Source organism: Onychostruthus taczanowskii, unplaced genomic scaffold (genome assembly GCF_017590055.1).
Source record: "Onychostruthus taczanowskii isolate IOZ18803 unplaced genomic scaffold, ASM1759005v1 scaffold10, whole genome shotgun sequence".
In the NCBI taxonomy this organism is placed as follows: Eukaryota; Metazoa; Chordata; class Aves; order Passeriformes; family Passeridae; genus Onychostruthus; species Onychostruthus taczanowskii.
The window spans coordinates 1,457,762-1,480,187 of NW_024496526.1; the positions used below are offsets into that span (position 1 = coordinate 1,457,762).

General features: G+C 53.4%; 2 protein-coding genes across 11 annotated transcripts in view; both read right to left on the reverse strand.

Annotated features, from left to right (window-relative positions):
- The window catches only part of UBN1 (ubinuclein 1), a 33,366-nt gene extending 18,367 nt beyond the window's left edge, over nt 1–14,999 (reverse strand). For 5 of the 10 annotated variants that reach the window (XR_005952552.1, XR_005952548.1, XM_041403362.1 and 2 more), the window contains exons 1-12: nt 14,929–14,999; nt 14,032–14,447; nt 12,859–12,945; nt 11,890–11,985; nt 11,233–11,367; nt 10,694–10,797; nt 9,142–9,571; nt 5,510–5,580; nt 3,448–3,625; nt 2,786–2,904; nt 2,208–2,330; nt 1,206–1,349 (exon numbers count right to left, since the gene is read on the reverse strand). Coding sequence is in view for 5 of the 10 variants with exons in the window: in XM_041403362.1 (XP_041259296.1) it covers nt 1,206–1,349; nt 2,208–2,330; nt 2,786–2,904; nt 3,448–3,625; nt 5,510–5,580; nt 9,142–9,571; nt 10,694–10,797; nt 11,233–11,367; nt 11,890–11,985; nt 12,859–12,945; nt 14,032–14,271 (1,727 nt within the window). In the remaining 5 variants the exon portion in view is untranslated. The remainder of the gene's footprint in view (nt 1–1,205; nt 1,350–2,207; nt 2,331–2,785; nt 2,905–3,447; nt 3,626–5,509; nt 5,581–9,141; nt 9,572–10,693; nt 10,798–11,232; nt 11,368–11,889; nt 11,986–12,858; nt 12,946–14,031; nt 14,448–14,928) is intronic. The other 5 variants (XR_005952550.1, XM_041403391.1, XM_041403371.1 and 2 more) reach the window with 2 other exon arrangements.
- A 3,564-nt stretch (nt 15,000–18,563) lies between these two features.
- On the reverse strand, nt 18,564–21,698 carry NME3 (NME/NM23 nucleoside diphosphate kinase 3). Its single transcript, XM_041406963.1, has 5 exons — nt 21,591–21,698; nt 21,167–21,297; nt 20,660–20,761; nt 20,099–20,211; nt 18,564–19,370 (listed from the first exon to the last, which is right to left on the reverse strand). Exons 1-5 carry the CDS (start codon nt 21,634–21,636, stop codon nt 19,253–19,255), a joined length of 510 nt encoding a protein of 169 aa, XP_041262897.1. The 5' UTR covers nt 21,637–21,698; the 3' UTR covers nt 18,564–19,252.
- Nucleotides 21,699–22,426: the final 728 nt, after the last annotated feature.

The following is a 22,426-nucleotide window of genomic DNA, read 5'->3' on the forward strand; positions in this document are numbered from 1 at the left end:
GTAAGACTGCAGAGTTGTCCTTTCTTTGAAAGTACTGAGCAAAATAAAGCAGGCCAGAAGGTGATGACAGTCCCAGCAGAGGGACTCTGCCATTTGTGTGGCTCTCTGCCACTGCCAGCTCGAGGGCAGGGATGATGGAGAGTGGGAAAGAGCAGGAAACAGCAGTAAGGGTACAGAAACCACACCAGATTCTACTGACTCCAAGAAGCCCCTAAAACGTTTCTACTTTGCCTTCTTTTGGGAATACTCCAGAGAAGACTTCCCAAAGTGTCTGAAAAATGTATCCTTTGTGATTATAAAGGGATCTTTTGTAATACAGAGCCAAGAAGGCAGAGACTGGCCCGTGGGCCTGACCTCAGTGCCAGTTCTACCTGCCAGTGGCACCTGTCTGACATCAGCATGGCACCAAGGCCACTCAGCACTGCCATTCACAGTCCTGGCTGCACTCAGGCATTGTGAGGTGAAAAGGGACAGGTGGAGGGCAGGGCTGCCATTCACAGGCCCCTTCCCAGGCTGGAGAAAGGGACCAACAAAAACCTTGTGAAGCTCAGTGAAATCCAGCACCAAGTCCTGCAGCTGGGCTGGAACAACCCTGGGCAGCAGCCCTGCAGGAAAGGACCTGGAGTCCCTGGGGGCAAGGGAAGGGAAACCACTGCTGCAGAGGGGTCCTGCTGAGAGCAAACCATCCCCTGCTCAGCACCTGGGACGACACATCTGGACACAGATCCAGTTTCAGGGTCCCCACAATCCAAGAGAGATGCCAGCAAACTGAGACATCCCAAGGAACAGGGACACATGACAGCCAAGGAGAGGTGGAGGGAACTGGATTTGCTCAGCCTGGAAAAAGAGAAGCCCAGTGGCAGTTTTCCACTACCTAAAGAGTGGTGGGGACAGGAACAAGATGGAGCCAGACCTTTCTCAAAGGTGCACAGTAAAAAACAAAAGCAGGGAATATTCAGTTCAGTGCAGCAAGGGGAATTCTTATAGGAAATAAGGAGAAAAGATTTCATGAAGAGTGATCAAGTACCAGAACAGGAGCCCAGAGATGCTGTGGTAATCTCCATCCTTGGGAATTTCCAAAATTCCATATGCCAAAGCCCTGAGCACTCTGATCTAACTCTGAAGCCAGCCATTCCCTGAGCAAGGGTAGGACTAATGACCTTCCCAGGTCCCTTGGGACAAGGAATCCCTTGATTCTTGCTCACCTGGCCTGCATCCAGCCTTTTGGCCAAAGGGGCTTCACCTCTCCTTCTAGGAAGGTCTTCACATAATCCTCTAGAGACTGAGCCTTATTCTTGTCAAGGTCATAACCATCCAATTTAATCTTCACCAAGTGGCAAAGCAGCTCCCTGAGGAACAGGAAGATTTCACATACAGTTATGCAGATTGACCTTTCCCACTTGGAGATCATTCTCTTTATCCAGGCTGGATAAATACACCAAGACACTCCTGGCTCTTGCTAATACAACCCTGCACTGCCTCCTCAGGAAAGGAGAAGGGAAAGGCACAGTCCTTGCTCTGTGTGTGCACACACATGGATGCACCAGGGAGAAAAGTCTTGTTACCCCTTCCCAGTGTAATCTCCTGAAACAGCTGAGGCAGCACACCAGTGCCAGAGCCACAGGCACCAGTAACAACACAGAACTGAACCTCTCAGCAAGGAGAAGGCAGGAAGCATAGCTGGCTATGTCCTACGTGGATCAGCAGCACAAATTGATTTGTTCCAGAATAAGAAGAAAAAGACAGCAGGATTGATTTTCCTTTTACCCTTTGTCACTCTCCCCTGTTCTCAGCACTCCCTTCTCTGTCAGTCCCCCGAGTGCCAGGGGCAGCAAAACCAAACAGCTTCAACTGCTTCCACAACCAGAACCTGGGCATGTCAAGAGTCTGGGCTGCAGGATGTCAGCAATTCAGCTGAATCCCTTCTGTTCCCAAAGATCTGACTCTCTCTTTTGGACTCTGCACAGAAGCTTCTCAGCACTTCTCTCAGGGTTAGCCTGGGCCTGAAATCAGCTTCAGGGTGAGATGCAATAAATGCAGTAATGGCTTCCACAAACAACACCATGTGCCACGAACCTCCGAGCTGACTGTTCCTACAGGTAATCAGCACTGCTTTGCAAACAAAGCACAGACACCAAAATGCTTCACTGCCAACTGCAAAGAGTAAGACAGGTCATGAGTTTGCTTAATATCTGAGTTATTCAAACCTGATTTCATCATTCCACTGGAATTTCTTCCGCGGGCCTGCGACGCGCTTCCCTCCCTTTTCTTCATCCTCGTCATCATCAGAGCAAACTCGCTGTTCTTTGTCTTTTTCCTCTTCCAGCATCCTAAAATGGAGACAAAAAATGTGGAAGTGATTGTCCTGCAGGTTCCAGGCGAGAATTAAGTATCTCTGAACAGCACTGGACAGAGGTCTCAGTATCAGCAATCTCTGGCTTAGGGTGCAAGCTGAGCTATGGGCTGAAGGTTAAGAAATCTATTTTGTAATAGAGATGATGGGACTAATCCAGCCTGACTGTTCCCAGGCTGCCATGTTCCTAAGGACATGCCTGCACAGCCAAAATCCTTCAGCCAAGCTCTGGTCCCATCAGTGTTGCTGAAGCTGGCATGGCCACAGGCAGCACGAAGAACACACACAGCTTAATCAGGCCAATCAATGGCCATCAGCAAATGTAACACACGGAACAAAAAGAGGTGGCAAACTTCAGGAGAGCGGCCTCCAGGCCACAGGGAGCCTGCTGGGTAAAGCTACAGATGGGGAATGAGCAAACAAGGAGCTTACTTGGCAAACTTGGCCTGAGTATGGGCCTGGCATTCCTCCTGGTACTTGGCCACCTGCTCTGGCATGGCCCTCCCAATGGCTTCCTTCAGCTTCTGCAGAGGCTCCTTCAGGCGGCCGCCCTGCAGCGAGCACAGAACTGTCAGCACAGCGGCCAGGGCTGGCTGATCACTTACACAGACTCCATGTGTTTACAGAAGGCTAATCAATAATCCTTAAGAAACCTATACTTTGATACCTTAGTTCACTACAGGTGGAATTGATTAGTTCTTTAATTAAAACACTGTCACCATTAGTTAATTAAGAAGCCACCCTTTGGTAAACAAATCCCCATACACATTCCACAGGTTCACAATACCAGGTGCAGCAAGTTAAGATAAGAATTGTTTCTCATTCTTTTCTCTGATCTTCTCACAGCCTTTTCCCAAAACAATGCAAAAAGTTGTCTGTTTCTCTCTGTAGCCAGAGAGCTGCTACCACACGGAACACCCCGAAATGTTCCCATGGCTGGGACACCAAAATCCAGCCAGCTCCAATCCCCACCCCAGCCACCGTGCCGGGACAGTGCCCCATGGAGGACACAGCGGTTTGGGGACAACAGCAACAGCCACGCTGTGCCCAGCAGGGCTAGCACCCCCCAGGCCTGTGCTGGCCACCTCCCTCACCTGCTCGTAGAGGTAGAGCCTGCGGGCTCTCTTCAGCAGGGTGTCCTTGCTGCAGGGGAAGAAGGCAGCCAGGTGTGCGTAGACCCCCGAGCGCACCTGGCTGCTGAGCTCCCGCGTCTGCAGCTCGATGCTGGGGACAAACACAGCGTCAGCAGGACTGCAGGCACCCCTGAGGGGACTGGCAGGCAGGGACAGAGGGAAAGGTAAACTGCGTGAAGCTTCTTTGGATTCTAGAACCAACAGATTTTATCCCAAGCTGTGCTTTGAATCTGCTCTGGGAGTAGCTGGAGAAGGAGCAGATGGAAGTCAGCAGTCTCATCTGCCCTCCCTGGCAGCTGCATGCAGGAGGGTCAGGCAATGAAATGAGAAGTGCACACTGGTTATGTCAGGTGCTGCAGCAGTGGAATTCAGGACAACACAAAATCAAATTTTATCCCTTGGGTTTCAACTTCCAAGTGAGTAGATGAGAGAGATCAGCATGTGCCAAACCCATCTACACAACTAAACAGGAATTAGGAGCCTGTTTTTTTAAGCCATTTTTTGGTGTCAGAAAGTGTAAAAAATGCCAAATGCTTCATCATCACCATCATCAAAGTCACAGAATGCTTTGAATTGGAAGGGATCTTAAAGCCCATTCAGTGCCACCCCCTGCCATGGCAGGGACACCTTCCACTGTCCCAGGCTTCTCCAAGCCCCATCCAGCCCGGCCTTGGACACTGCCAGGGATCCAGGGACAGCCACAGCTGCTCTGGGCACCCTGTGCCAGGGCCTGCCCCCCCTGCCAGGGAACAATTCCTTCCCAATATCCCATCCGTCCCTGCCCTCTGGCAGTGGAAGCCATTCCCTGTGTCTTGTCCCTCCATGCCTTGTCCCCAGTCCCTCTCCAGCTCTCCTGGAGCCCCTTTAGGCCCTGCAAGGGGCTTTGAGCTCTCCCTGGAGCCTTCTCCTCTCCACGTGAGCACCCCCAGCTCTGTCCTTGGGGCATATCCAGGGGCTCCTCTGGACTCTCTCCAGCAGCTCCAGGTCCTGCTGCTCTTGGGCCCCAGGGCTGGGGCAGCTCTGCAGGTGGGGTCTCACCTGAGGGGACAGAGGGGCAGAATCTCCCCCTTCCCTGCTGGCCATGCTGGGGGAGTTTCAGCCCAGCCCAGGGGGGTTCTGGGTGCACAGAGGGGGGAGCATGTCCAGCCTCTCACCCAGCAACAGCCCAAGTCATTCTCCCAGGGCTGCTCACAGCGAGTTCTTCTCCCAGTCTATATTCTTGTCTGAGGTTGCCCTGATCCAAACTGAACAGCAAAATTATATAAATTTATCTAAATCTCCTCTGAGTGAGGCTGAAGTGATCAGTTTGACACCAGACAAGGACTGTTTGTGCAGCCAGCACTGGAATGCTGGAAGGTGGTAATCAGCCCTTGAAATAAGAGGGAAAGAGTCCCAAACTCCTCTTGGCAGCTCCCTGCAAGTGCCTGGATAAACCTTAATGAAATTAAAGCCTGGGTGTCAGTATTATTGCAGTGATCACAAAACCCTGTGCATTCATCAGCCCTCTCCAGGCTCTGGCAGAAGAATGAAGCCATTATCTGCAGCTGCCTGAGCAACACTGGCACTCTGTAATTTGGGGCCTCAAAACACAGAGCAGCAATGGAATTCCTCCAGTTTTCCCAGAGAACCAGTGGAACACAGCAGCCTTATCCCAGTTATAAACAATTCTACATAGCATGTAAGTTAAGTAGCAAAAACATACCTGACATCTCTCACAGGGAGAGATTTACTGGTCTTGTATCAAGCTAAACTCACAGGTCAAGTGACCAAATTTAGGCACACAAATATCAGGCAGCATCTTGAGAACAGGAGGCCTAGATACATTCCCTCCAACACTCTCCTAACCCATCATATTTCAACTGAAAGCCATTTATAGGAGACTTTCATGTTATTCTGGGCATGTTCTGCCTGGAAGACCTGTACAAGGACAACCCCACAATTCCTGCTGAACCTGCTCCTGAATTTACCAAAATGCTCTGCCTAACGCTCTCCTTTCCCACACCTCTCTGCTGGCAGCACTTACTCCAGTATGATGTTGTTGATGTCCTGAGTGAAGAATCTCTGCTTGCCTTCTCCCTCAGTAGCTCTGGCAGCCTGGAAGTCAGGAAATAACACAAATCATCAGCATTTCACAGCTGGCACAAGCAACCAGGTATCTCCAAAACCACCACAGAACTACTGCAAAACAAGGCACGGTTTTATTACACAAACTCTGTCACAGCAGGAGTGTGAACCTCCCCAGCTCAAGTCCAACCTTGCCTGACCTAGCAACACCTGGTGACCTTCCCAGCCTGGATTCTCCTCTCCAGATGCACTGGAGTTACCACTCTGGAGTGAAGAGTCCTCTGTTTCCTGGGACAAAGGAGGTGGCTTGGTGACTTCTTTGGCAAATTTGCCATGAGGACAAGAACAGCTGCAGGGCATGGTTTTAACTACTCAGTATATTGAGGAATATGAGCACAGAGCTTGTCCCTGGACCAGGAAAGCTCATCCTAATCACATCTAAGGAAGGCTGAGGAGACTTATCACCAGATTTTCTAGATCCATCTGGAAACTAAACCAAGACACCCACAGAGAAGAGTCACAGCCACAGGGGATGTGTTACTCCCAGTCAACACCATGGAAAGAGAAAAAAGTCCAGTTCAGGAAGCTTCCAGAGCTATGAGTGCAGCTCACAAAGTGCTGCCCAAAAACATCACACCCATGAAAAATATGTCCAGCAGGAAAATAATTCCAAGAGATGAATGAGATAGTAGCAAATTGCCAAGAGCTTTCAGTTTTTTTCTGAGTGGGGATATAAACAAAACTGGGATTTGGCACAAGGCACCACTATGAGTAAATGATTCTTTGCATGGGGAAGCAGACCAGGAGAGGATTTTGAAATCCCATGATTTACCACTCCAAACTTGAGGCAGGCAAGCAATTAATTTATGCCCAGAGGGTGAACATTCCTCCCTGCCAGCAGCAGGTGATGCCAAAGGAGAAGGCTCAGTGCTAAGGAGAATCCTCAACAGGAAAATTACTTAGGAAGGAGAGGGCTAAAGTCAAAGCAGTTGAAGTAGAAGAGGAAATGCCTGGAGGCTCCATTGAACTCAGAAGATGCTCCCACCTCTGGGATGAAGAGACTTGGCTCTCAGGCAGAGGTACAGCACCTCTTCATTGCCACCTGAGCTCATGTCCCACAGCCCTAACTGACCCACAGGTTTCAGTTTCTTTCTTTTCTTAACATCCACAATCCAGCAACGAGAGACACAGCAGCAGGAAAATCTAAGCAGGAAAATCACTGGAGACTCTGCTATTAAACTGTTTCACAACACCATAACAATGAACCTGGTATCATGGAACTTCCAAAATATTCTCCTTTAACTCAGATAGAGTCACAAACAGCTGTTTTGGTGCTTTCTGAAACAGAAACATCCACCATTATTTTTATCAGCTGTGGCAATACTTGCTTCAGTTCCTCCTCCCCTCCCATCTGCTCACCCCCACTGCACAACTCAGCAGAACAGTTCTCTAAGAGCAGCTTATCTTCAGTAACAGGAGTTACTCAGCATCTCTCACTTCAGTAAGAGGTGCTCTAAACTGAAGTGCCCCAGGAGGCAGAACCACCACAGAGCTCCAAGGGCATGTTTATGACTTAAAATCGATGTTTAAAACGACACCAGCAGCAGGAACAAAACCTCCCAGCACTTGCTGACAGGCTGATGGTGACAGCCCTCACACCACAAGGCTGAAAGCACACTTTGACATGCCAGGAAGGGATCCCTGATCAGCACCCAATATTTGCCTTCTCCAAAACAGACTGGAGCTTCCCAAAGCACACCACATTATGGAGAAGATGGGTGAGTCCCCCAGGGGCCCAGCTGCAGGAGGAGCTACTGGTGAAAAGACATAAGATCAACCTTCTAGACATTAATATATTTCACTCCCTTGTTGGAACCCTGGCTGCTGAGAATTTCAGACTTTCTGTGCTGCCAGGCACTGACCCCCAAGAGAACACTGCATTTGACCTGAGGCCGTGGAGAAGGCTTCCAAAATGGAATGACAGAACTGGGATTGTGGGTGTGGAGTTTGACAGAACTGTGTGATATCACAGGCTGGGAAACTCAGAGTTTAAGGTTTTAGACTATAGTAAAATATATAAGGCAAGATGGAGGTTTTAGGGCAGAGGCTGGTCCTTCTTCTTCACCTTCTTCTCCATGGGTTTGGGTGGTTTTGTGTAATTGGATAAAAAGTCCACATTGCAGGCCATGGGTGGTTGGTTATTGCGTTAAAAGTAAAAATAATTGAGGTGTCATTTCTTAATTGGACAGTTTATCCTTAAAAGGCCTTGTAGAGAGAGATACATAGCCATTTTCTACCTTGTTAGAGCAAAGTACTGCATTACTCCCTAAATGGGAACCAAAAAACCAGATGTCAAAAATGGCTGAAGGACTCAAATTGCCAAAATGGTGCAGCTCCAGTGGTACCCAAGCTTCAGCAAGGGATCTGCCTGTGACATGGAAATGGTTCTAGCAAATCCTCAAGCCCCATCTACAGGGCTTTCCAGGCCTTCTCCCAGTGTAGAACTGTAGAACTTTCCAGCTGCACCCTCTTATTTTACACACACAACACTGCGCACCCCTTCAGTGTCCTGACCAGCACAGCACTTTAAAAACATTATGGTGGCATTTGTCCTTGTCATGGTTTAGCCCCAGGCTGCAACTCAGCCCCACACAGCTGCTGCTGCCTCAGCCAGGTGGGATGGGGCAGGAAATCACAAGGGTAAAAGTGAGAAAACCCTTGGGCCGAGGCAAGGCAGTGTAACAGAAAGCAAAAGCCATACAAGCAAAGCCAAACAAGGAATTCATTCCCCATTTCCCATGGACAGGCAGGTGTTGAGCCATCCCCAGGACAGCAGGGCTCCATCACATATACCATGTGGGAAAACAAATGCCATCACTCCAAGCATCCCCCTCTTCCTTCTTCTCCCAGCTTTATATGCTGAGCAAACCCCCATGGGCTGGGATATCCCTGTTGGGATCAGCTGTCCTGGCTGTCCCCTCCCAGCTCCTCCTGCCCCCAGGCCCCTCGCTGGCACTGTGGGGTGGGAGCAGCAAAGGCCTTGGCACTGGGTGAGCACTCCCTGCTCAACAGTAACAAAACATCCCTGGGTTATCAGCTCTCTTTACAGCACAATTCAAATCTGCCCCAAAACAGCCACTGTGGAGGGAATTACCTCTATCCCAGCACAAACCAGCCCCCCAGCCTCAGTAATCCACATTTCAGTTCATTCATGTCAAACTGACTTTGGAAATTACTGTTGGCATCAGGACCATACTTTTCCAAGAGGGGTAAAGAAGGAACCCTGATCAGGTGTGATCTCAAGTTTACATTCAGTACCTGACAAGGTCCAGCACTTGGACATCACTTGACATCTGGACCTTCAAGAAAATCACTTACAGGAACTGAGTGACACAAAGATGTGATCCCAGGGGATCTGAGGAACTCCCCCACTGGAATGTGCTCTGTCCCTGGGTGCTGCCACACACAGCCAGCAGAGCTGTGCCCCTCCTGTCACACACAGCTAGCAGAGCTGTGCCCCTCCTGTCACACACACCCTCCCAGCAGAGCTGGACCCCCTACCAGCCCCACTGCCCCCAGGATCTGCTGTACCTGAGCCAGTTCCTTGATCCTCTTCTCCAGGGGGGCTGGCAGCCCTTCTGGGAGGGATGGTGGCTGCTTGAACTCCTGCTCTAAGCCAGGGTCACTGCCATCCTCCACCTCAGGGAAGGGGCTGCCCTCAGGGGACTCGCTGAGGAGCCGCTCCAGGTCCAGCTCGCTCAAGGAGTCCATGGCTGAGGCTGCCTGGAGCAGGTCACTGTCACTGGCGTGGCCAAAGAGGGACAGCAGAGGGTCAGCCATGGCCTCTGCCTCCCGTGGGGCTGCAGGGTCTGCTGGGGAAGGAGTCACCACTTTCTGCTCTTCATCTTTTTTCTTCTGAGCATCCTTCTCCTTCTGGAACTTCTTCAGCATCTCCTTGACACTGAGAGCTCCAGAGTATTTCTTCTTCTTCTTCTCCTTACTTGCATTTAATGCTGTGAAGCTGCAAACAAAGCGTAGAGGGGGAAAGGGAACTGAATACAAGATCAAGGAGCAGAGAGGGGCCCTTCTCCCCCAGTTCACTCCAGGCACAATTCCCTGGAAAGTCTTAGCTCCTTAACCAATTACAGTAGAAAAGGTATTTTACAGCTTCTAAAAGTCTTAGGGTTCTGGCTGTTCATCTCAGCTCAGAAAAGGCTGTCCTGACTCACTGCAGAGTGGTGCTAAGGCTTAAACCACCTCCACAGAGCTCTGCTTTCATTTAGCTACATGAAATTATTGTTATTCCAGCAAGGAAGGTTGGGAAATGCACAATTAGTACAGAGGAACTGAGGCAGGACAGGTTAGTGTGAAGCTTTCTGCCCTGTTAAAACCAGGAGAGCAAATTCCTTTCCTTGCTCACTTTGAAGGAATCACACACTGATGATACCAAGTCAGACACATGGGCTGCTGCTGCCCAAAAGCAGATCCATGCAGGAAAAAATAAATTACAAAGAATAGTTAAAGGAAGAAGGAAAAACTGAGGAGGAAAATATAGGAAATTAATGAAAAGCAACAGATATAGATACTGAAAGTGACAGGCCAGGCAGACCAAAGCAAGTACAGAGCTACAGCACAAGATGACTCAGGACAAAAAGAAGAAGCAGTCCATTTTACAGCCCAAAAGCTATAAAAGAGCTGAGCACTCATCCAAGAAATACTTTGGGCAGGAGTACAAAGGACTGCCCCGAGAGAGCAGTAACAGCCTGCCTTGTAACCTGTCCCTCCCTGCCAGCCCCACACTCTACAGCCCCAAGCCCTTCCCACCTGCCTTTCCTCCCACACCTTCGTCCCAACAGTTGTTGTCTTTCTCCTCTCCAGATCTTTTCCCACTATCAGTGCCTAAACAGAGCTCCAAAACCACCACTCCTGCAGCCAGCTGTGCCCCTCTCTGCTCACACAGTGCTGCTGTGGAGCTGTGCTCCTTTCCTGATCATCCCTTGCCTTTCTTTCCCACTTGGGAAACAACAGGGGTTTGGAAAACGTGCTGGTGTTTGCAACGTGCATTCGAGCACCCCACACTGCAGCAGCCTCCTACTGCAGCCACCTGGAACCTGACACAAGGTGTCCCTCCCCCACTGCTTACCCAGCTTTTGGAAACTTGGACTTCTTTGATTTCTTTTCCTTGTCATAAGAATCATCTTTCTTCTTCTTCTTTATTTTTTCACCCCCATCTTTCAACTTCCGCTTCTGCAGAGGGTTAAAAACGAGTCACAATCAAAGAGTTTCCCACATTACCAGCACTCCCAGAGCCACTTTGGAACCTCTCCCAGGCATGTGAAAACACAGGACTCATTGACCCAACCCCCTACATCCCTCACCATGGTTCTGGCACGTGTTGCCTTCAGCATTTGACAGCATCCCCATAATGCTGTGACTTCCAGGGTGACAGGGAGCTGCTGCCACCTCTGCTCTGGGAACCAGGTAACCCCAGCAGAGTCTTATCCATGCCAGACATGCTTTATTTTACTAAGAAATTTTAGGATACAATGGGATTTCAAGTGCCTATCCCTATTCTGTCCATACCAAGTCACAAATCCCTCCCACTCTGAATGTTAACACACTTTCATGCAGCAAGCTCTGAGCTGTAACAGAGGGAATAATTGAGAAAGGTGCCTTCCTGACCTTGGGACACTTCTTCTTCTTCTCTTTGACATAGTCATCCTCAGACTCAGAGGCCTGCCGGAACTGCAGCGTTCCTGAGTTGATGTAAAACCCTCCATACTTGGTAGTGAGAGAGGCAGGAACCAGCTCATCATACTGGAAACAACAGAGAACATTCATTGGCACTGGGACCTCGGTTACTTCATTCCATAGCTCAGCTGCTTGGAAGATGCAGTGGGATTCATGGAATCACAAAACATGCTGAGTTGGAAGGGACCCATCAGATCGAGTCCAGCTCCTGGCCCTGCACAGACACCCCAACAATCCCAACTGTGCATCCCTGAGAGCTCTGGAGCTCACACAGGCTTGGTGCTGTGGCTGCTTCCCTGAGAAAGCTGTTCCAGTACCTAACCATTCCCTGGGGGAAGAACCTTTTCCTGATATCCCACCTAAAGCCCCCTGCCTCAGCTCCAGCCATTTCCCCAAGTCCTGTCCCTGGTCAGGAGTCTGAGGAGGTTGTGCTCCCCCAGGAACACACTGGAATGCCTACCAGCATCTCCTGCCACACAGCTGCCCCAGAAGCTCTCAGTCCCTGGCCCTGGCAGCCTCGTGGCTCACTCCCAGAGCAGGTTCACTCCCAGGCAGCCACCTTTAGCCACCCACAGCCCCAGCACTCACAGCTTCCGAGTTGTCGATGAAGGAGTCGGACTCATCATAGCCATACCCCATATCAATCAAGTCCTGAATCCGGTCCTTCCTGCGCCTCTTGCCACCCTGAACAAGGAAACACGGACACTGTGATCACTTTTCTTTCCCAGCACCACAGAGACACCCTGCCACAGGACAGCAACACTGGCTCCAGGACAGAAAAGCTACAGCAGAACCAAACCAGGGCTGGCTCCCGTCACACTGCACTCCCAGGGTGTGGTAAATCCAGTTTTAAGCCTTGTGATACAGAAACAAAACAGTGCAGCCAAATGAAAATCTGCCAGCCAGGCTCCACGCTGAACTGGCTCTGCATCCCTTCAACATTCCTGCCAGGGCTCTCTTCCCTAAGTGCTCCAGCAGGTACAGACTCAGTGCTACAGACATCAAACACACACAGTGTGTCAAGGTGACCCATGGGCAAAATCTGTGTCACAAAAAAACACACAACTTGCTACCCAATGTGCCAAAGGGTATCAAAACCACGGTGTGGTTTTACTGCCAACCACAGAAATAACACAAAAGGAAGAACAGAAAGGAACAGGTAAGAGAGATCCATGCAGCAGTGTCCTGAGGGCAGTGGACTCATCACAGCCCCATGCTCAGAGACTTGGAACATTCCATCCTGCCACAGCAACAAGGTCTAGGAATTCATTTTTGCTTAAGGAAAACTCAATTTTATCAATCACAGTAAGTGATTTGCTGCTCACTTTAGTTCCTGTAATTTCCTTTAATCAGATTCATCTGATTTAAGAATGAATCTGAACTATTTTTGCAGCCCTGAGACAGAAAAAGAACATAAAAACCAGCACATGGCAGCCAGGATAAAGGACTGGGGGAGAAGAGGAACTTGAGAGCCAGTGAGCATTAAAAGCACTGCCTGAGACCTGAACAGCACTGCCCAGCCCAAAGAATAACACAATGTAAAGAAGAAACACTTACATATTTTTCTTCGAACTTCCTAGCAAGAGCCTCCACTTTATGCCTTTCTCTTTCCTCATCATTGAAGGGATCAGCTGGGTCTTTCTTCTGCAGAAACAAAAGGGATAAAGCCATGACAGTCAATCCTGCCACACCGCCACCAAAACTGCAGGAATTAAACCCATCCTGACTGGAGCACCTGGGCAGAAGCTCAGATAAATCCACCTTTAGGACAGTGTGGATCAACATCTTCATCAGTGACACAGACATTGGGATCAGGGCACTCTCAGAATGTCTGGGGATGCCACCCAGCTGTGTGGTGTGGTTGACACACCTGAGGGATGGGAGGCTATCCAGAGGGACCTGGGAAGGCTGGAGAGCTGGGACCATGGGAACCTCATAAGGTTCAAACAAGCCAAATGCTGGAGCTGCACCTGGAACTGCAGGATCAGTCCAGGCTGGGAGATGAAGGGATTTAGAGCAGCCCTGGGAGAAGGATTTGGGCTGTTGGTGGGTGACAGCTGGACCTGCCCTGGCTGTGAGCACCCAGAAACCCTCCTGGGCTGGGCTGGGCTTTAAGGTCTTTTCCAAGCCAAACTATGCTGGGATTCTGACAGCATCTCTGTGGTTTGGGTGCTCTCCCAGCTAGTTTTGTACCTGCCTCTGCTTCTCACAACCTTCAAAAAAACGCCTAAAAAAATAAGGGTCATAAAACATCAACGGACTGCTCACAGTCCTGAAGCAAACAGTAAAAGGAACAGAGTCCAGTAAGTTTCTTTTCATAGACAAACACTCCTAACTCAAACTTTAGATGCTACAGGAGTTTTCATTCCTGTCTCTTTTCGTGCTCTTTGGAAATCAGCTCCTTGTCACTGCCAGCTGCCCAGGTACCAAAACTCGCTTTAGATCCAGCCATTCCAAACTGAACGAGCATCACATCCCACACCTGCCACCAGCACAACACCTCCCAACACCAAATCCCAGCCAGGGCAAAAGAGTGCCACAGCATGGCCTGAAAACAAGCAGCCCAGCTGCGGGTCAGTTTTCCTGCCTGCAGGATGTTCACCCACCTTCCTCCCACCTCGCAGCACCTCACAGCAAAGACAGACCCAGCTCTCACAACAGTGATGCTGAGACAGCCCTTGAGACCTTCAGCTCCAGCACAGATCCCCACAGACCCCCAGAGACACTCACCTTGTCACCTGAAGAACCTCCTTTTACTTTCCCCCGACAGCTCTTGAGGAGATCAGGGTAGAAGAACTCGGGGCAGCGTTTGTGGTCGGGCTCGAAGAGGGTCAGAGTGATGCGCACAGCCGTGGCCGCCGGCTCCGCCTCCGGGGGCTGCTCTCCCTCGTCCTTCCGAGACCTCTTCAGGAAGCTGCTGCTCAGGGGCCCGTGCAGAGTGGTGAACGAGACCCTGTGCGGCTCTGTCATGGCTATGGCCAAGCCTCACCAGGCCTCACGGCATCGTTCCTATCGCATTAGGAAAGCTCTGTGGGGCTGCACTGCTGGATTTCACCACGGCTAACCGGGGATGTCGGCAGCAGAACAAGTGCTTTGCTTTTGGAGTTTTCCCGGCAAGTGACAAAGGGCCGTGCTGCGGGTGCTTGCTGCAATCATTAGAGAGAAAAAGGAGAGAAAGAAAGAAGTCAATCCTTGTACCAGTCTTCCCTCCAACAGTGGAAGTTCCTCACTATCCCTCCAGCTCCGTTGCAGCTCTCTCTCCTCACACCACACCGCTCCGTTTGTAAGGGCTGAAGGAAATCCAGCTGCCGGGGAAACAAAACGAGCCCGCCAGATCGGATTTGACGCGGCGCAGGAGCCCTGGGCACGAACAAGGAGCCGGGGCTGCACCTCCCGGGCCGGGGCTGCGCTCCGGCCGCCCGATCTCCCGCTGCACGGGGGCCCGCTCACCGCTCACCGCCGTTTCTGGGACAGCGGCCCCGGCGGGGGCCGAGCCGGGGCCGGGGCTGAGCGGGGCCCGGGGAGGCAGCTTCGCCGGAGGGAGCGCGGGGCGGAGGGGAAGCCCGAGGCCGTGGTGCCGGTGCCGGGTCCGCCCGCCCTCTCTCCCTCTCTCCCTCCCTCACTCACCGCCGGCGGGACGCAGCCGCCGCTCCGGGCCCGCTCCGGCCCCGCGCCCGCGTCACGTGGGCGGTGCTGCCCTCACGCCGGGCCGCGCGCGCCACGACCAATCAGCGATGATTCCAGCGGCCACGCCTCGCACTACGACCAATCAGCGGCCGCCGCCGCGGCCACACCTCGCGGGAAAGGCTCGCGGACGGCTGCCCCCGACCACGTGATCGCGGCGGGCCAATCCCCGGTGCCGGCACCGCCCCGTCCCGGCGGCCCGCGCGCGGCGGCGGGAGGGGCGGGAAGATGGCGGCGGTCCCTGAGGGAGCGCCCGCGGGGGCTGCCCGAGCCCGCTTCACTCACCCAGCAGCGTTCGGTGGAGCCTCATAGGAATCAGTGGTGTGAAGCCTCCAGGAAGCTGCGTTCGTCCTGCCCCTCGTGTCCCTTAAGCAAGCTCAGGTTCCTTCCATAGAATGAAATGCAACGTAGGGAATGTGTGTAACGATAAGGGACAGCAGAGTAATCTCATACATCTGTAGCTGTAGTGGCTCGCGTGGGCATGGCTGCAGGCCTGTGCTGGAAGACCGCGACTGGAGATGACAGACTCCCAGCAGCCCTGAAGCTGTTAGGATGCTCCAGCTGGACGGGACACGGCGGATCCATCCCGGGGCGCTGACTGATGCCATCTGGGACCTCTCCATTGTTTTTCAGGGTTTAGGGAGTCTGGACAGTCTCTGAGTGGAAGGTGCTAAATGTCCGAGTTCTCAAGCAGACTTAAGGAAGAAGACCCTGCATCCTACAAGCCTGTCAGTCCTACTTCAGTGTTAAAATCCTGGAGGTTCTTTAGGGAGTTGCTGAAAACCCCTTGAGAGACAACGCAGGCAGCAGGCACAGCCGTGTGGGCTCACAGGGGGAAGGTCCTGCTTCATCTGCTTAATTCCCATTTGGGAGAGGCTCAGGCACCGATTCCCAGTCACAGAATGCTTCAGGCTGCGAGGGCCCACAGTGGCTCACCTGGGCCCAGCTGCCTGCTCAGGGCTGTGTCCAGACAGTTCTGAAACAACTCCAGTAACAGACACTCCACTCCCTCTCCGGGCAGCCTGTTCCAGTCTACAAGGAAGTTTTTGGTGTTCATTTGGGACTTCCTGGGCTCAGTCCCTGCCCGTGGCTCTGGTGCCATTGCTGGGCCTGGAGCAGAGCCTGGGCCTGCTCTGTCCCTCCCTGCACCCAGGGACAGACAGGGACACCCAGGGACACCCAGGGCTGAGGCCCATCTCAGCTGGGGGCAGCCAAGAGCTGACTCTACCCTGGTACAGCCTGGATGAGGGAGGGGATTGTCCTGCTCTGCACTGGGGCTGGAGCTGTGTTCCCACTCATGGGGCTGGGAGCTGAACTATGGAGGAACAGGTCAAAAGAGAGAACATGGAGCAAAACTGTGGAGAGAACGGGTCGAAAGCCATTTCCCATCCCATTAAATTTTTAATCCTCTTTCATTTTCAAATGCTCTGTGTTTGTGTTTGGCTCACAGCACCAGCTCAGACCTAAGTCCTTAGCAAATGCACTGCTGGCAATCCAGGGAAAAGCCCCAGGAGCAGAAACCAGGCTCTGACATGGGGCTGGCACCCAGCCAAGAGGATGGGGCAGGGCTCTTCCAGTGGGACCCAGCAACAGCAGGACGAGCAATGGCCAGAAAGTAAAACACAGGAAGTCCCCCCTCAACATAAGGAAGAATTTCTTTACACTGAGGTGGCAAAGCACAGGAGCAGGTGCCCAGGGAGGGCGTGGAATGTCCTGCTCTGGAAACGTTCCAAACCCACCTGGACACATTCCTCTGGTGGCTGCTCCACGTGACCCTGCTCTGACAGGGAACTGAATGATCTCCAGAGGTCCTTTCCAACCCCTGCTATTCTGGGATTTTGTGAGTCCTGCAGGAGCACAGACCCTGCTGTTTCTACTGCCGTCAGTGTGTGGTGCTGCAGCAGCAGCCTGGCTCCACTGAACATCCCCCCAGCCAGACTTCTGCTTCAGTGGGAAGCACAAGAGCCCTGCACAGGGCAGAGACAAGGGCATCTCTGCTGCCTTCACCTCCTCCAGCTCTCACACACAACTGCTGCACCCAAAACCTCCCCTCCATGCTGCTGCCCAGGCTAGTTTTGACAAGCACCTGCAGCCTCCTGCCTTCAGGGGCCCCACGAGGAACAACAGACAGCTTCTACGTTTATTGTTACAGTTTAACACAGTCTTGGACAGAGGAGAAGCAGCAGAAACCAACATGCAAAGCAATTAAAAGTCCCCAGGGGCTCGAGGACCACCAGCCACAGCTCAGCTCCTGTACCTGCTCCCAGCAGTGTCTCTGGGGGCCCTTTCCCTGCAGCTGCTGCTCCATTGTGCCCCAGAGTGGCACGAGGTCATGGCAGACACCAAACCTACACACACACAGGGGAGAGGAATGGCCTGGGACTGTGGCTCAGTGAGTCAGGTCCTGTATCTGACTGGAGTTCAGTGCACTTTGAAATTGGGAGGCATCTTCAATCTCATCCATGTAGACAGGGAAAAGAGAGATTGTTCAGGAAGAGGCAATGGCAGGAGATGAAGCTCAGCTATTTGGGCAGAGTTTTCCTGTGTCAGAGCTGGCAGCTCTTGGTGCCAACAGCTTCTCTCAGTGCATCTGTTAAACAACCAACGTGGCCTTCCTCCCACTGGCTTCACACCTTGGTCTTCACCATTGCCTTCTCTTGCAGCCCTGCTGCAGCCAGACTCCCAAGTTCAGCCAAGTGGACAAGTTTCAGAAACAAATGGCATCTGTCAGGTATTTAGAGCTGGACATAGGTGCTTGGAGAAGGCCCCAAGGCAGGAGGAGCCCTGGCTGAGGCAGCTGGACAGCCCCACTCACTGGAGGGGCACCTCCCACCCCTGTCCTGCTCAGCCCCACCACTCTGGGGCCAGCAGGGAGCAGGAGTGGGGGTGACTTCACTCTGCTCCCCCAGAGCTGCCCTCATTCCCCAGCACCTACACAGCTGAGCACCCAGAGGGATAGGCTCTTAGGGCACAGGTCAAACTCATCCTGCACACAGGAAAGCCCTGGGGATCTTGTTCCCTCAGTTTAAATGTGTCCCTGTTCCATGGCAGGACTCCATGTCACTGTCCCTGTCCTTCTGCTCTGGTGAGGCTGCACAGGGAGCTCACACAGCACAGCTCTGAGGTGCTGGGTGGCCCAGGGACAGCTCACAGGTGGTGTCCAGCCCGTTACAAACTGGTTTCCAGATACCCTCCCAGCATGAAAGCTCCACTGCAAACTCTCAGGGGGACAAGGAAGATCCTGGCACTTGCCAGAGCTCAGTGCCAAGACTTCACAGCCTCTGCACAAGAGAGAGCTAAATACTCCCCTAAATAATCCTTCCTGAGCAACAGATCCACAAATCCTTCCCTGACCCCCTCTCCCCCTTCTACTCCCGTGGCTGCCCCAGTGCTGCTGCCTCACATCAGTGACCACGGAGGGACAGTCTGTGTCAGGCTGGGTCAGGGCCATGCAGCCCCAGAGAAGCAGAGCAGGCCTGAAGGAGCTGCCTGCCACCCCCAGCAGCCACAGCCCAGGAGGCAGAGCATCCTGGAATTCCTGAGGAATTGTGCGTCTAGCATCCAGAGAAGCAGAGCAGGCCTGAAGGAGCTGCCTGCCACCCCCAGCAGCCACAGCCCAGGAGGCAGAGCCTGAGGAATTGTGCATCTAGCAGCATTTGGAGACTCTTCCTTCCACAAACTCACTCATCACCCAGTCTGAAACTGGGTGAGCTTTTGCCAGCCCCAGCACCCAGGGCTCCCACTAAGGGAGACAGAATTGTCCCATCCTTCATTCCTTGTCTTGGAATGAACTCCAAAATTAGAATTTGCTCCCTTATCCTACAGCAGCCCAAATCTTTAAGAGCCTTTGGTGAAAAGCCTTCTAGAAATGCAGGTAAATTGTCAAGCCCATCACCTTGTGACCAGCACCTCTCCCAGCAGCAAGAACAACGCATTCTCCTGCTCCAGGCAGGGATGAGAACACCCAGGAATGGGCCAAGAGCCCAAGTTTTGCTTCAATTAATCAGCTTGAGCTACTTGAGATTTAAGATGCTGCAGCAAACAGAGCAACAATACCAACTACTTACTAGAGCAGAGAGAGAAAAAAACAAAGAGCTCCCCTTGGCAGGAGCTGAACCAGAGTTCCACACACAGCCCAGCTCCCAGGATCCCACAGGCAGAAGAGGAATCCCACAGAGGATCTGCAGGCAGCCCCAGCAGCTGCCATGAAATGGATGGAAGTGTGCTGTGTCCCAGCAGGAAGATGAGCTTCCCCTGGGCTTGCTGCTCACTCGTAGATCCAGTGTGCAGCCGTGTCCTCCCAGCACGGCAGCTCCTCGGGGCGGAACCAGAGCGAGATCTCCTGCTGGGCGCTCTCCACCGAGTCACTGCCGTGGATCACGTTCCTGTGGGCAAGGAGAAAGGGAGCAGCTCTCACCAAGCTGGGAAAGGTGGGAAAGGGGTGCTGCAGCCTGCAAAATTCCCAGTTTTGACCAATTGCATTAAAGCAATGCAGACAGTCCTACCCCACAATGTCCTCTCCTATCAGACACCACTCATCCTTCCAGCAGTGCTAGTTCCCAGCACTCCCCCCTCCTCTGCTGAGGAACCTTTTGTTCACTACAGGAGGAGCTGCAAGTGGCTGTAGCTCTGGGATGTGCATTTTTTATGTCAGTGATTCCAGCTGTGCCTCCAGATTTTTCCCCTTCCAAAGCAGGCTTGGTATCAGACACCAATAAACAGATCTAAGGCAGGATGGTTCAGTAAGAGCTGTGTCCACCACGAGCCAGGCTGGGGCCACCCAAGATCACCACCCATAGATATTCACCTGCTCCCACAAAAGGACTGAGTGGGAGCCTCCCTTCCTCTTCACAGCCTGACAGTCCTGATTAGCAGAGGAAAACAGGCAAAGCCCACCTGCTTTCAACAGAGGACTCAGGAGGAAGGAAAGACACAACCCAGGCTCTTCCTCCTGTTAAAGCCAACCCTGGGAAGCAGAGCTCAGCTCTGTCTGAGCACAAAAGGGAGAACTTCTGCTCCAAGAATGCAGACTGATGTGGCTCGGGCAGGCCTGGCACAGGAATGCCTGGACAGGATGCCCTGAAACACTGAGGGAGGAAGTCAAAGCTCTCACTTGCTGACTTCAACACAGAAGTCTCCTCGGATGGTGCCAGGCCTGGATTCAGCAGGATTGGTCTCCCCAATCATGGTGCGAACTGTCTTCACCACATCCAGGCCCTGCCAGACCTACAGGAGAGCAAAACCAGGATCAGCTTCCACAGCTGCCCCAGCAGGTCACATCTGCCCTCTGAATCCCCCACCGGATCCACACGGGGGACAGACAGCAAAGGGTCTCTCCAAATTATTGTTCCAAAGTTGATTTTGGAAAATAATCCAAATTGTCTGTGGATTTCTCCCCACCCCTGGAAGTGCTCAAGGCCAGGGTGGATGGGGCTTGGAGCAACCTTGGTCTAGTGGAAGGTGCCCCTGACATGGCAGGGGGTAGAACAAGACCTTTAAGGTCCCTTCCAACCCAAACTGTTCTGTGATTTAATTTACAACAGAAAATATCCCTGCAGTTCAGTACAGCTTCAAGGGACCCTCTGAGGAGAGATATCACCTTACTTCCACTGTGCCAGCAGCCACTGCTGCTCACACTGTCCCTGTTCCTCCAGGGGCCCTGGCCAGCACTCACCATGGCCACGATGGGCCCGGAGCTCATGTACTTCACCAGGCGGCCGTAGAAGGGACGGTCCCGCAGGGCGATGTAGTGTTCCTTCAGCAGCTCCTCCGAGGCCTGCACAGAGCACAGAGCTCAGTCTGCTGCCACACGGGGCACCGGGGCAAGGGCTGGGCCTCAGCGATGCAGGAAATTAAGAGAATGAAGCTCTTGCACAGATGCCCACTTCCAGGAGTGAAACAGCAGGAGCCTGACACAGGCGTTTCCAGCTGCTAGCTTACAGTGCCAGCCCTGGAGTATGGGCACAGCCAAGGGCAGACATGCTCCCCACAGCTGGAATCACCCTCCCAGTGCCAAATCCCCTCTGAGCTGCGAGGATTTGGTGCTGGAATGACACCTGCAGCCTGTACAGGCCCCATGACAGGCAGAACCCCCAGCAGTTCCCAGCACAGCTGAGGCTTGGGGGCTGCAGGGGCTCCTGGACTCCAGGGACCCCCAGCCTGGGTGGGCCCGGCCGCTCACCTGCAGCAGCTTCATCCCCACCAGCTGCAGCCCCTTCCTCTCGAAGCGCCGGATGATCTCCCCGACCAGGCGCCGCTGGACCCCGTCCGGTTTGATGGCCACGAAGGTTCGTTCATTGACCCCGCCGAAGGCTGCAGGGACAGGGCACAGGTCTGAGGCGGGAAGGGGACCCCTCTGGGCCTTCAGCCAAGCGGGCACGGGGGGGTCGCAGGCCCTCAGCCGTGGGGACACAGAGGGTCCAAGGTTCCCGCAGGGGAGGGTAGGGCGGTCCTGGCCGCAGAGGGCACAGGGACACGGGGGCCTGGCCCAGGCCTTCAGCCGCGGGGTCTCTCCCGGGGAAGGGAGGTCCTTGGCCCTGAGGCACAAGGGGAGTGGGGATCCCTGGTCCTCAGACCCCGGCCGGGGGTCGCGTCCCGTTCCGTACCGCTGTGGAAGAGGCCGGCGAAGATCCCCAGCACCAGGCAGATCATGGCGGCGCCGCTCTTAAAGGGGCCGTGCTCCCCCCGCGCTGTCACCGCCCCCCGCGGAACCATCGTGCCGGGGCCGCGGAGCGGCGGGGCCGAGACACGGGGACACCGGGTACGGCCCGTTCCCATGGCAACGGGGGGACGCACCGGGGCGAGCTGTCCCGGCCGCGGCCTCCTTGCTGCCGCCTCTGAGCTGCCCTGTGCCGCTGGCCCGGCGACAGCGTCCCGGGTGTTCATGAGACTGTTTTGCCTCCGCTGTCTGTCGCTGCGGTCGTGACTGCACACTAGTGGTGGTTAGAGCAGTCCGGCAGAGCTGCAGCCCGGCTGGGGAGCTCCTCTGTACGGAGCACATGCACTGATTCCATTTTGGGGTGTCAGACCCCGGCTCTCAGCCCCGGGGGTCGTTAGCACTGCACTCCAGGGCTCCATTTCCTGCTCTCAGGAACTCACCTCTTGGTGCAGCCCCCTCCAAAATCAGCCTCTGGAAACACCAGCACATGAATTACCTGCAGCAGGTGCCCTGTGGAGGGCTGGCTTTGCTCCCAGAGCTGCTCGGGTGCCTCGAGGAGCGCTGGGTCTGCTTCCATCCTGTGTGCAGAGACAGTGTTCTGCTCCCTCTCCTCTGTTCAGCTCTTGGCTGGGACAAGCAGGAATCTGTCTCCAAACAGCAGGGATCCAGCTGCTTTATCCAACATCGTTTTGAGTAAATGATTCCCGTGTTCGTACCAATCAATAATTAGTGGTTGCATCCTGGAGCTCCAGGGCGCGGCTTTGCCCGAGGGAAGCTGACCCC